Consider the following 13,391-nt stretch of genomic DNA (forward strand, 5'->3'; position numbering starts at 1 on the left):
GGTATTTGGCATTTGGCATTTGGCAAGTGGCATGTGGCATGTTGCGGTGCAAGTTTTTGGCCAAATGTACCCAAGACTAAAGTTGAATATTTTTGGTAATTGAATTAGTTACCAATTTATAGTTGCCATTATTTATTGTTTGCCGCAAATTGAACCCACATGCTGCCACTAGTCGGTAGTCAGTTGCCACTTGCAACTAGCCAGTATCTACTATCCACTAGCCACTAGCCACTTGCTATTTGCCATTTGCCATTTGCCATTAAAAGTTTAAGCAGATTTTACAAAGTGCCAAGTTTTGCGTGCAACAGAGAGAGGTCAGCTTTCAACTGTTTATAATTAAATTATTGGTTACTCAAATGCCCCCATTTGTGGCAGGTATTGTGGCATGTAAGTATTCTGCAAATTTATTACGTCCAAACATTACAAAACATTTTAAAACTTTTGACCAGAAGCTGGACAAGTGATCGGAGCATGTATTTTTGATTAAATTATGTATTGGGGGGTTTTTGAGGTTTTCGGTTTTGGATTTCTAATTTGATTTGAACTCATCCCCCCCCTTAAAATGCCATCCATGCCATGCCTGTGGCTCTAAGCAATTCCCGCTTAATATTGCCGAAAATTGAATTTATTTATCCCGCCTCCTGCCATTCTCCTTTTCAGAGTCCTGTAAGTCGGCCCCTGAGCTGATTTTGGAAGCAAAAAAAAAAAACAAGAAAAACAATGGGGAACTGGAGAACTGGAATTGAAATGTCCTTCGTCCTTGGTCCTTGGTTTTGGGCCAATGATTTATTGCACAAGCAAGCTCGACTCCCAAAAACTCCCAAAAAACAAAACGATATAAAATATTATTTGACAGATGTGTCTCTGAGGCTGCTCATCCTGCCATCCTGCCAGGACTCGCCATAAATAAAATGTACACCAGCATAAAAATAAACAAAAAATAATAAAAAATAAAAACAAAAACACAAAATGTTTTCACAACTTTTCAGGGGCAATTGCAAAAAAAAAAAAACAAAAAAAAAAAAAACAAAAAACAAGAAAGGAAAAACGGTTTTCACTTCCGGGGCGGAAAATTTGAACCGCCGTTGACTCAATTAGCGAGCTATAAATAATCCCCCTGCCCCCCTCCTACGCCATCTGCCACTGGCACTCGACTCCATCCGACCTTGCCAAGCACCTGTCCTGGTGGGCAAACGAATGCAGCAGGTCCTGCAAATATCCTGCTGTTGTCTTCTCAGAAGGGAAGAAAGGAAAGGCAAAACGCACAACAAAAGAAAATACTAACAATAAACGGTGCTCTGGCTGGGAGTTCTCTATTTTTTAATACTCTTTGATGAAGTTTAAAATAATTTTTTTATATTTATTACTTAAGGTAAGATACTTAGATATTATGATAAAATATTATAATATAATTTAAATTGTTGTAAAAGTTTTAATTTGTTGAAAAAAGAAAAATACCACAGCTTGCGCTAAGAACTAGGCAATGTTTTTTTTCCAAAAAGTTCCTTACGCCAAATATGGTTGGAAATTAAAAAAAAAAATAGGTTAAAAAAGTAAATAAAATGTATGATGTTTAATTTAATTCATACCTTCGAAAAAATCGGACTATTCAGAAAAAGAATGCACAGAAAAGTAAATATCAGAAAAGGTTGTCAGAAAATTGCTGGCAACTAGGAAGAGAGTCCTAGGGACAAAGGAATGGTCGCGTTGACCATTGTTGGCATTGCTTCTGAAGAAGTACAAATCCTGGCCAACCTGCAACCTGCAACCTGCAACGTCCAGCCCCCCTCCCCTGTAATTCGCCTTCACTTTGCTGCCACTTGATGTTCTTTGGTCGTGTCCAGGCGCTCCTCACGGAGTGGCATTCGCTTTGAGGACGTCGAATGGAAAAACAGAGCCAGGTGCTGGCTCCACGGGCGATGGAAATATGCGGCAAAAGGATATCTGATCCAGGACCAGGACGTGGCGAAAGGAAACGCAAAACTGGATGAATATTCCACAAGTTAATCAACAGATGGCAGAAATCTCAGGATTCCACAGAGGACACGCACACGTACCTCACCACTCACCCGATGGAATTTTCGAATATTTATTTTCGAATATTCAATTTTTCAACTATAGCATTTTTTAAATTTTTCCTTAACTTTTATGCCTATTTTTTTTATGCCAAAGTTGAAGGTTATACTGTGCCATATACACGAGGTGTGATGTTTAACCCAAACGGCTAATAAAATTATGTGCAATCCGCGCCCGACAATCATAATTTCCCACTGGGTCCCAACTCCTAACTCACAGGACGTTTAGACGCGTATATAGACGCGGCAAGGTCCTGGATCGGGACCACGGGCCAGGAGGTCGTGTGTGGCACGTAAAACGGTAACAAAGTAACGCCGGAGAAGCTTAACGACTCTGGCCATAATGTTTGGCAAGCTGCTCTGTCTCAGACCCATCAAAAAGGACACAGCGAAGGATGCGGACGGACATCGGCGGACTCACGGACACACGGACACACCGGCTGCCGGAAAGTCCGGAAACTTTTGGTAGATGGAGGCGTCTTAGGTGGCAATAAGCTGTCCTTCGTACACGTGGAGAAAAAAAGGAGTAATGATGCCATTAAAGTTTATATGTTTTGTGTTTTCACTTTTAGCGCGAGCTCTTTTTCGTGGGCGTGGGGGAGTGTCCTGTCGCAGGAGCCTGTCGCAGGAGCTCTTTGCAGCGTCCCCATGTCATTGATGATGATTTATTGCTTCGACTGCAACTTGGCCGAAAAAAAAATAGGATGTACGTATATATATGTATATATTTATGACTCGGGTAGCCGATGGAAGTCAACAAAGTGCTGAAATATCGAGTATACGCCACGCTGGTCACTGCACTTCTGCCACGCCGCAGGATACTAGCTGCCAGATACGGTGCCTGCCCTTTCCCAATCCTTAATTTGAGGAGTACGCATCCCCGTCGATAAGATCAAATGGAAATTGACAGCCACGGAGAAAAATGGTTTATAATATTTAATATTTTAAGCCTTTGTCTTTTGAATATCAACTCTACAAAGTTCCTTCGAGTGCAGATCTAAATTCCCAAGCCCAGCTTGGCGCCGCTTTGTGCCTTAGTCCTTTTAGCCTTGCGTGTGTGTGAAGGCGGAAGGTCCTGCTAGGCTCCAATCGGAACTAAGCCAGATTTCTCACAGGTTGGGGCTTCTTGGCCTGGCCCAAAACGGGGCAGGGCAGGATACGGCTAAGAGTCCAGGCTCTTCTTCTGGACAATTTTTGTTTGTCCGTCACGCATGTCGTTGTCCTTTTTCGCGGCCAGCTGTTGCGCGTGTTATTATCCTTTATCCCTTTCTGAAGGAAAGTTCTGAATTAACTTGTTGCGTGTTCTCTTAATGCGAAAAGATCCTGGAAAATATTGCAAACTGGTTGGATTTTTTTTTGGGCTATAAAAAGAATCTATTTTTGTGTGTTTTCTGGTTGGAAAAAAAATAAAATAGTAGTTTTAATACTAATTTAAAAAGTTTAAAAAGGCAGCATTCATTTATTTTTATTATTAATTTTATTTCAGCCTGAATAGTAAAAATATAAAACCTCTTACTAAATAAACATCCTTTTATAAATTAAATTTATTTGTGGTTATTACTAAGTTAGAAAATCAAATTTCATGGATTTGCACTTTCCGCTGCAATTTAAAATTACATATTTATTGAATAAAGTGGAATAAGATTAGGAATTTCCGGTTAAATCCTTTCAAATCTTTAGAGTTTACCCCGCTTCCCTCCATTACCCTCCATCTCCCTAGCGATGTCCTTAGCGTTTTGTTGAAACTGTACTCCGAAAAAGCTTTCGGAGTAATAGCAAACAGGTACTGCTGTTAATAAAGGACCTTTAACAGAGAAGCAACAGTTCCAGGATCATAAATGGCGAAGCATGTTGAGGCAACATGTTGCTGGCAACAAGCTGAATTGGCGCTAAAATGTTGCGAGGAAATGGGGCTTTTTCGGGGAATGGGGAAAATGGGGATGCACTGTGGGATAAATCTGACATTTATAGACACTTTTATGATTCTAAAAAAGTTAAAAGTTAAAGCAAAACATATTTGTTCTAAGCTTGTGGGAGGATTATTATTTAATATTTAATTTATATATAATATAATGGCAAGACCCACCTCTTTTTGCCCCACTGTGCAGTGGTGCTTGGGCAGTTAACAGCCGAGCTGGCAACCAGCTAACAGAGAAGCAACAGTGCCCGCTTCCAAAGGCCCAGAGCTACCATGGCGAATCGCGTCTGACGGAACTTTCAGTTCCTGTTCGGAGCTGTGACGTTACGGTTGCGGGTTTCGCCGTGAAATAGTATCGAAGCAGTAGTAGAGCAACAGTATTCAAAGTTGGAAACAGTATTCAGTTCAAAACAGAAGTCAGTGCTGGAAAAGTTACATAAAATCAAGATCTTCAAATCAGAGAGACAGAGATAACAGAGATAACGAAAAAACAATCCTAAATCGGAAATCAAAAAGGTTTGAATTCTGATTCCTAACTCTCTAATAACTTTTATTTTTTATTGTATTTTTTGAAAGTGTGTGTGTGTTTCAAAAACAAAAGTTTACTTTCTAAGGGGCTTACTTAACAATACAAAAATAAAAGAATAAAATATTTCAATAAATATAGAGTAAGAATATAAAGAACCCTATCGAAGGTCAGGTACCTTTTTTTTTTTTAGGAGTATCTGCCTGGGCAGAGCTATTATAAAGCCATTTTATTCACATTTTTTTTCGCCAACTTGGCTTAAATACAGTTTATGCAGACCTAAGCACAAAATTTCATTTTCACCCCCAAGTTTTCTTTGGGTTCTGTTATTTTTTTTTGGGTTAATTTTCGTTACTTTTTCATATTTGATGAGCATGTGTTTTTTTTTTCTGTGGGTTTCTCTGGTGAGGGTCACCTATTTGCTGTCACGGCTCCCTTTCTCAGTTTCATATTTTATTTATTTGGACGCCCTTCGCCCTTCGCCCTCCGCCCACGACGATGTCTGCGTCTTTATCTCCGAGTCCGTATCCTGGCACAGCTTCTGCTCCAGCACTGCCTCCTTTTCAGCTCCATCCGTCCGTCTAGTCCTTTGTTATGCATAGGTCCATGTAAATCATTCATATGCAAATGCTGTGAAAACTCACATCCCGTATAAAATATGCTTGTCCTATTCCTTGTCTGTGGTCAGTGTCAGAGTATCCACAGGTCCTCTTTTCGCCTCCATTTTTTTTTTTTTTGGTCAGTTGGCAGTAAGTGCTGCCTACTTATCGGGGCAAACTGCTACTGATAAATAGCCATTGCCTCCGTACGGCAGCAATTACGGCGTAGAGCAGTTCATTTGCCAGCATGACTAACCGCTTTCCGATTTTTCGCTTTCGCCGATTTTCCGCTTTTCCGATTTCCCGATTTTCCGCTTTTCCATAACAAATAATCTAATCACTGGCCGCGCTAGCTCGGCGTGTGTGAATGATTTTGCTATTTGCGGCCGCTTCTGTCAGTGAATTTTTGTTTTATTTTTATTTTATTTTTTTAATTACTTGTGGCATGCCACAGTGGCGCAGCGAAAGGGGGGAGGGGGGACTTTAATCTGGCGAAGTGATCAATTGTTGAACTGACGAGCGATTATAATCGCGGCGGGATGTTGACGCATTAAGCCACTTGTCCGTCGCTTTTCCGGTCCACAGTCCGGTCTCCATTCTCCATTCTCCATTGTCCGCTGTCCGCTGTCCACTGTCCACTGTCCGTGTGTCCGCTATCCGTTGTCCTTCCTGTCACGGTTGAATGTTTGCCAATGGCTTTATCCGGAAACTTGGCTTATGTCCCAGAGACTTTTGCAAATTGGTTGGGCTTCTGGCGATTGATACTCCGAGCCAGTTTATTTTGAAGCCATTACTAGTATGATTTTTGCTTTCAATTATTTTACTTATAGTACTTAATTTACTTTTTTTATTATTTTAGTTTGAAAACATACACTTTTCATAAAGTAGTCTTAAGAAAATGCTAGTATTCTATTAAATAAAACGAGTAATGCAAGTATTCTGATGATATTTGATTTTATTTTTAATATAATGCCACCAAAGAATGTGAAAAATATTAGTCCTATTAACCAAAAAGTTAAAAATATTCAAATTTTTTTTAAAAAAGTTAAGATCAGTCAAGACTTTCTAACTAGGAAGTCCTATATCTCCATAAATAGTAGTCCGATTTGTTTAAAACTTTCTGATAATTCTCTTAAAATATTATGTTTTTGGAAAATGTTATTAGAAATCTAATCAAATTTGAACTTTGTATAATTTTTTGATAATTTCCAAATACAATGGAATAGTTTTGAAACCTCTTTCTCTCCAAGGAGTAAGTGCCAAGAGTAGCAGCCCAGTGTCCTTTTTAATACTGTGGCTAATTTTTGACCAAAAAAAAACAAGAAAAAGAAAATAAAACCCAGATCTGGGTGAAGAAATTAAAATGAAAATAAGAAGAGCAAGAAGGAAAAGAAAGCCAAGAGGTCCTGGGTCCTGGGAAGGGGCATTCCTGTAAGCGGCTTTCCACCAGCCACGGCAATTAATTTCCATTAATTTTCCCTTTTGTTTCCTTTTGTCTTTTCTTGTGAGTTGTGAGTTTTGGAATTTTCTCCTCCGGTTTCCCGGAGCTTTATTAAAAAACAATTACAACACTTGGCTGTCTTTTATTTTCTTGTTTTTTTTTCTGGACGCGTCCTGGACAGCATTACAAGACCAGAGCAAGTATCAGGATGTCGCAGGACAAGCAGGAAACTCACGAGAAGGAGACCCAGGCGAATGGGGGTCCACCTTCGCCCGTCTCACCGGCTCCGCCCCTAACCGAAGAGTTGGAGGCGGTGTCGGTGTCGGTGGTGGTGGAGGATGGCCGGAGTCTCGGCTGTGGCGGAGAAGCCGAGGCAGCTGCCGCCACCGGCCATCGGGAGGCGGATGTGGCTGGCCGGGCCGGTGCCGTGGAGCATGAAGCGGCACTGGAGGAGGATGATGCCGAGGCTATGGCAGGAGCTGCAGCTATTCCTAATCCACATCCTAATCTCAACCCGATTCCGAATCCGAATCCGAACCCGAATCCAAATCCAAATCCGAATGCAGATGGCCAGGAGAGGGACAGGGAATCGCACGCCGACAGGTGAGTCAGTACGAATTCCGTGAATTGAGCTTGGAAACCCCGAAAGAATCCCCCGGAAACCATGTCAATATCCATTAGCTAATTGGAAAGGGGGGTAGGGGAATAGCCTTAACGTAGTCCCCAAAAAACAAAAAAAAAAAAAAAAACTCCCTCCCCGAAACTGGCCAAAAATCCAACCTAATTGTAATAAAAAGGCATGAGTCCTTAGGCGTCCCTTTAACAACAAATTATACCCCTAAAAATATTAATAATTTAATAAATAATTTTAAGGTGTAAGAAAAGTGCAGAAAACATTCATTATAAGTATGCCCCATAATTGTCATTACATTTAATTACATAACACAGATCATACAATCATGATATTCGAAAATAATAACATATCGCATCCATCGCTCACGTCGCACTAGTTCAGAAATGATACATGCTATATACTATATACTAACTATAAATAGTACATATATCAGCCTAAGCACAGCCCTTAACGATCATGTTCCTAAAAGTAACACCCTTGAATTCACTTTCCAGATTTTTGTATGTAATTTGCAATGTAATGTGTACTCTTTAAATCCATTTTAATATTATATATTATATTATACCCTCTTGTAAACCGCTCAACAGAATATTACTTGTGAAAAATCTCTGTTTCTTTTAAGGTTGAATGTTAAAAGTCTCTAAAAAAAAAAAAACAAAAAATCAATCGAATACCATGTATATTGTAATTTTGAGATTGTTTACACCTTGTTTAAATACGGATATAGTTTTTGTGATCCGAATATGGAATTTGTTCTTCATTTTAAGCATTACTTAGCACCAGAAACTTTCAGCAAAAATCCTCTTAAAATATTCAATTTATATCTTAAATCTAATATCTAAATATTAAGTATAAATATTTATATTTTTTATATAATATAACATTTTTTTCAGAATTGTTTTTTTGGGATTTGTTGCCAAGGGACTTGATCCAAAGTCTAATGTTTTTAAAAACTTATAAATAAGATAATAGAAGTGGGCAACTTTTACAAGAAATTTAATTAAAGTAGTAAAGAAACTAAGAGCTTAAGTGTTTAATTATTTTAAATAATATTATAAAAAAAAACTACTAATTTTCTAAGTCTAGACTTTAGAGTCTCCCTATTGAAAGCCAACTATAAGCCTTATTGTTACCGGATTAGAAATAATTATCTTGAGTGAGACTTCATAAAAAGCCAAAACAACAGGCCAAAAACTAAAACTAAGACTGCCTCTCGTTATCCCAATTATCCTTCGAATCCTTCGAATTGAAGCCAATGCGCCGTGGCCCCAAAAACAGGTCCGAAAACCGACAAACGAGAAGCCACATTGGGAACTTTCCGAGCACCTCTGTAGGGCCCGAAACTGGTGTCATTCATCGTCCTGGTCCTGGTCCTGGTTCTGGTGGTGGGGGTGATGGTGTGGGGGATGCCTTAAGCCGCCTTAGCTCGGCTTGAACGTGAAGTTGGCAGCAAGGATACCTGGTAGCCGTCCCATACACCCATATACACATTGTTAACGCATTGCAGCTGTATTAGTGGCTTATGGCCATGAAGGGGGATTCCCATTAGGGATACTTTATAAATAGATGCACCTAAGCCGGCCAAATATTTGAATAACCCTGGCAGCTCATCATTTGGCCCAAATATCTCACATCCACCCAGCAGCTCCCAGTTCTCATTGTACTCCTGGCTAGATTTTGAAAATTTTTGAAACTTCCAGTACCATTCCGCTCATCTGCCCTTTAAGCCAAGTTAATTAAGCGTCCAACAATTATCACTGGCATTGCTCCGACTTATCAGCTACACTGGGCGAAATATTGCGGGTAATTTATAGATTTTCTTCGAAAGGGAAAACAGTTCGAAGCAAAAAAAACTATAAACTATATAGTAACTATATGGAAACTTTAAAGAAAGTAATATAACTGTCGACTATATAGAGGCCCCTTTCATTTCTCTCAGTGCAGGCTTTGTGGTATCAGCTTTTCTTGGCTCTGATCCTGGTAGTGTTCTTCGTACCTAATTATGTTCCAATTAGTGTTATCCTTAATCCCCCCTCCTCCACCCCCCTCTAACCGCAGCCCTTCCAGTGCAACAAACCGATTGCAAGTGCGGTTTTGCATGTGAGGTGCGTCAGTAGGTGGGTCGTCTAGATTGGGTTTTGTTTAGGCCCTGATACGAAGTCGGCTGTTATCTCAATTGGCCTTATTACCAACTCACACCCCTCCTATCCTCCTGTCCTTCAGTCCCTCTAGGCCCTCCATCTCGCTAATGAGATCTCCGCTTATCGCTGATTTATGGCCCGACTCAACTGGTCTTTATTCCCGAGGTCTGATGGCTTTCGGGCTCAGTGTTTTAGTTTTTATTGCCTGATTTTAGTTCTCTGATTTTTTTTTTTTAATAGCTATATATTTTATTTGAGAAACTGTATAATTTTTATAAAGAAATATGTAATATTTTTAAAAGTATAAGGCTTTTTTCAAAGAGCCATTAGCTTTGGTAATCAAAAATGCTTTAATAAAATATATTATCAAAAATATATATACTATATGGTATATAATTAAATTATATAGAAAATATAAGAAAAGACATGTCCTGCCTTTAAGCTCTACTGGAACATCCTTAATTCTATAATAAGGATAATTAGAAGAGTTTGCAAACAGTTTACTTTTCGAAAGTTATGTATTAACTTTAATGAAGTGCCGCCGGCTATTTGAACTTGATTTGGTCCTTGATTTATTTTGTATCCTTCGAAAAGGAAACTGGTGGAAACTCGGGAAAAACTCTGCTCAGTTTGTTGGTGGAAAAGTTTAGCGATTGGTTTCCAATTTCGCATTTCCAATTTCCAGTCCACAGTCCACAGTCACCAAGTCGCCAGTTTTGGTTAGGAATTCAATTAGAGTTTTGATTTTCCCTATCAGTCCTCTTATCACTTGTTCTTCTGGGGGGTCAATTAGTTAAGGGAGGATCCTGTCGCCTCACAAGGACCTCCTCAGCTCCCTCAATCATTCAATCATTCAATCGTTCGCTCCTTTCAGTGACTTAAACACTGCAATTGACACTTTTGCGGCGGTTGCCTCGACTGGCGGTCTGTTTGTTTTTTGAGATAATTAAATGCCTAATTGGAGTGCCATGGCTGGCAAAAGGAGTTGGCCAAGGTCCTGCCAGGAGCCAGGACTCACTCGCAACTATGAATGTTGACCGAAAGGGGTTGTCATTCCGCCATTGTTGACTTTGTGCACATCAATTTCATATTTTTTTCATTTTCATCGAAAAGGTAAAAGAGAATCAACATCAGCATTGTTGTGGCATATCCTGTTCCTGTTCCTGTTACTGTTCCTCTTCCTGTTCCTCTCAAAGGGATTGACAGGATAATTAACATTTCTTCAGCAGACCTGCCTGCCCCGCTTGGATTTCAATCCGAAAACATTACCAGAAAATCTGACGATTTATTTGTTGCCTCTTGGAATTAACAAAATATGTATCATTTGCTGATGATCCCCTCGCCCCCCCTCCCCCCTGAATAGAAAACAAGGAGAGTCCTGGCTAGAGTCCTGGCCGTGGCACGTGAGCTGCCTGTCAGATGAGCTGCCTGCCGTTCTCCCATTGTCGCTGCCACTCAGATTTTGGCCAAATTGTTAATGGAAATTATGGCCTATTAGCTGTTTTGCATATTCTCCTCCTGACATGTCCAAAAATGCCCGAACTTGTCTCTCTATTAAATCAGAAACTGATGACTTAACCAAATCGCCAGACATTCTGAGCTGTCTTTTTTTAATAAATCACTGAAATATAAAGGACCTTCCCAACTCAATCCTTTTTACCCAATCCCCCCAGAGACAGAGAGAGAGAGAAAGAAAAAGAAAAGAAAACCACTCGAAGAGAAAGAGGAGGTCCTGCCACATCCTTTGAATTCCTTTTCGCCGCAGCTCGCCTGCTTAGTTATGCAAATCTCATATTTTGGCAAAAGTTTTCCCAGTTTTCCCAGTTTTCCCAGCTTCCTTGCCAGCTCCCAGTATCTATATACATTTTGTTATAAAGTTACCTTGAAGGGAGATTCTTTCTCAGGTGAGAGTATCGCAGGACATAAATCTATATCCTGCCAGTCGAGTCCTGTTGAATTAATCAAGACTGGCGGCTAATACGCATTCAAATCGAAATCAGCGTCCAAATGTGAATGCGATTTCTAATCAATGACCTGGACTTACCAATTGAATCATCCATAGTCCTTACTTCCGAGTCCTGAAAGTGTCCTGCGTCCTGCGTCCTGCGTCCTATGTCCTGCGAGTCCCGGCCAGTGATTTACGGTTGCTAATTCCGCCGTGTCCTTCTCGTCCTTCTCGTCGTCCGTCGTCCTTTTCCGAGCGGGCCTTTGGCATTGGCATTCAGTGAACGGTCACTGCAAAGCCAGGACCTGACCCATCGATGTGTCCTTGACTACTCCAATGGCAGGCTAACACTAACACCACACTGACACAGAGGCACAATTAAAGGTACAAGGACATGAACACGGACATGCATGTAAAATGATCGGATGGAAGCAGTTAGGGACTCATCTCCCATCGGGCCAACTTTCTAAACAAAAGGCCACTTTAAAATTACAGCAAAAGTCAACATGTCCTTTGAATCTAAGCAAGGAAATTAAAAAAATTATAGAAGGGGGGGAACTTATCATATATTCTTCTACTAGGAGTAGGACTAGGAGTAGGACTACAAAAGTACCGGGTATGGGTAGTAATAGAGCTTCTCCATAAGTTTTATTAAGAGTAGAGCCTTACTTAACCTCTTAATAATTTATAATTAAATTTATAACTACTTCTAGCTTAAATCTAAAATATAAAAACCTAAAAAAACCCTTTTTAAAATACAAATATCACATTGTCTGACAAAATTCTTCAAATAACTCTCGTACTTTTTATAAAAATTCCCTTAACTTGTTGCTCCAGCACATTGTTGAGAAGTTATTTCACTAATTTGGCTTAATTACCTCCATAGTTGGGACTGCTCTCGAGTAGTTCCACCAACTATGCAGACAATTAGCGTTTATTAACTCGCTAATCAAACTGCTTTTTATTTATTACGTCTCATAAGGGGAAAACTTTTTTTTTTTTTTTTTTTTATTTTAACTTCCCGAGCATAGTTGCTAGGAGAAATTGTATGTGGAGTGGAGCTAGTTTAGCCACGCAGGAGTAGCAAGGATATAAAAAAAAAGGACGAAGACAGAGACGCACTCTGAGCAAGCGGAAGAAGCAATTGGCCAAAATGGTATTTGAAGTAAAACTCAGAAACGTGACGGGATTCACAAACGGTGTGGCACGCATGCCAGCATGCCGCAAGGACCTCGCGTGTGTGTCTGGGTGTCTGTGTCTGTGTGTGGGTAAGCTTACTTAAGGACACCAGCATTGGCGACAAAAAGCCTCGCGTCCGCCAAAAAGGAAAGAAACCCATGACAGCAAAAAAAAAAAAAAAAAAAGGAGCTTCTGGCAGGGATCTAAGTTTTAAATACCCTTTTGGGTCAGAAGCCCTTTAAAATTCGAGATTACGTATACGCCATGGTGAATCACAAGAAGGAGCTCATAATTTGGCAGGGATATGATTTTATATGAGGATGGCTTTTAATTCTTTTTAATTCTTATAACTTATTTGTAACTATTTCTCATTTTAAATTTTGATAGAATTTTATTTACGGTAGAAGGTAGAAGTCTTCGCTAAAAGATGTTCCTTTAAAAGACATTTCTTTGCAGAGGAATGAGTATCTTTTAGAGATCTCTTCAGAGAAGAGTGAAGCATTTTTGTTTGAAAAATAATAAAAGGACATAAAAAAGTCCTCCTAAAAGGTTGTGATAATTAAATCAAAGCCATTCCTGATGCCGTTCTCCTGCCGGAGACAGACCGAGCACAAACGTTGGCATATTTTTGCGTGATTTGAGCAAATAATTACATGCAGGACTGGCACGGGTGTGTGGCACGGGAGTGTGGCACGGGAATGTGTTGTCACCCAGCCACGCCCACCCCCCGAACAGCCCACACTCACAGCACACACACACTCGCACACGTACTCGTAGGCCGCCTTTCTTTCAATCTCTCCAATGTCATTGCCAGGCCCCGGACGCCTTTTGTCTGGGCCCCCGTGTTTTTCACTTTCACTTTGACTTTCACTCTTGCCTTTCGCTCTCTGACGTCACTGGCCCTGGCTCTGGCATTGGTATTTGTTTTTTTTT

At 40.1% G+C, this 13,391-nt stretch overlaps 1 protein-coding gene across 1 annotated transcript in view; it reads left to right on the plus strand.

Moving 5' to 3' along the window:
* The first annotated feature begins 4,268 nt into the window (after positions 1-4,268).
* Positions 4,269-13,391, plus strand: part of LOC6502315 — a 52,384-nt gene continuing 43,261 nt past the window's right edge. Inside the window, exons 1-2 of the mRNA XM_001966186.4 lie at positions 4,269-4,509; positions 6,741-7,162. Coding sequence (XP_001966222.2) covers positions 6,768-7,162 — 395 coding nt within the window. The 5' untranslated portion in view covers positions 4,269-4,509; positions 6,741-6,767. The remainder of the gene's footprint in view (positions 4,510-6,740; positions 7,163-13,391) is intronic.

The sequence above is a fragment of the Drosophila ananassae genome, chromosome XL, assembly GCF_017639315.1.
Source record: "Drosophila ananassae strain 14024-0371.13 chromosome XL, ASM1763931v2, whole genome shotgun sequence".
In the NCBI taxonomy this organism is placed as follows: domain Eukaryota; kingdom Metazoa; phylum Arthropoda; class Insecta; order Diptera; family Drosophilidae; genus Drosophila; species Drosophila ananassae.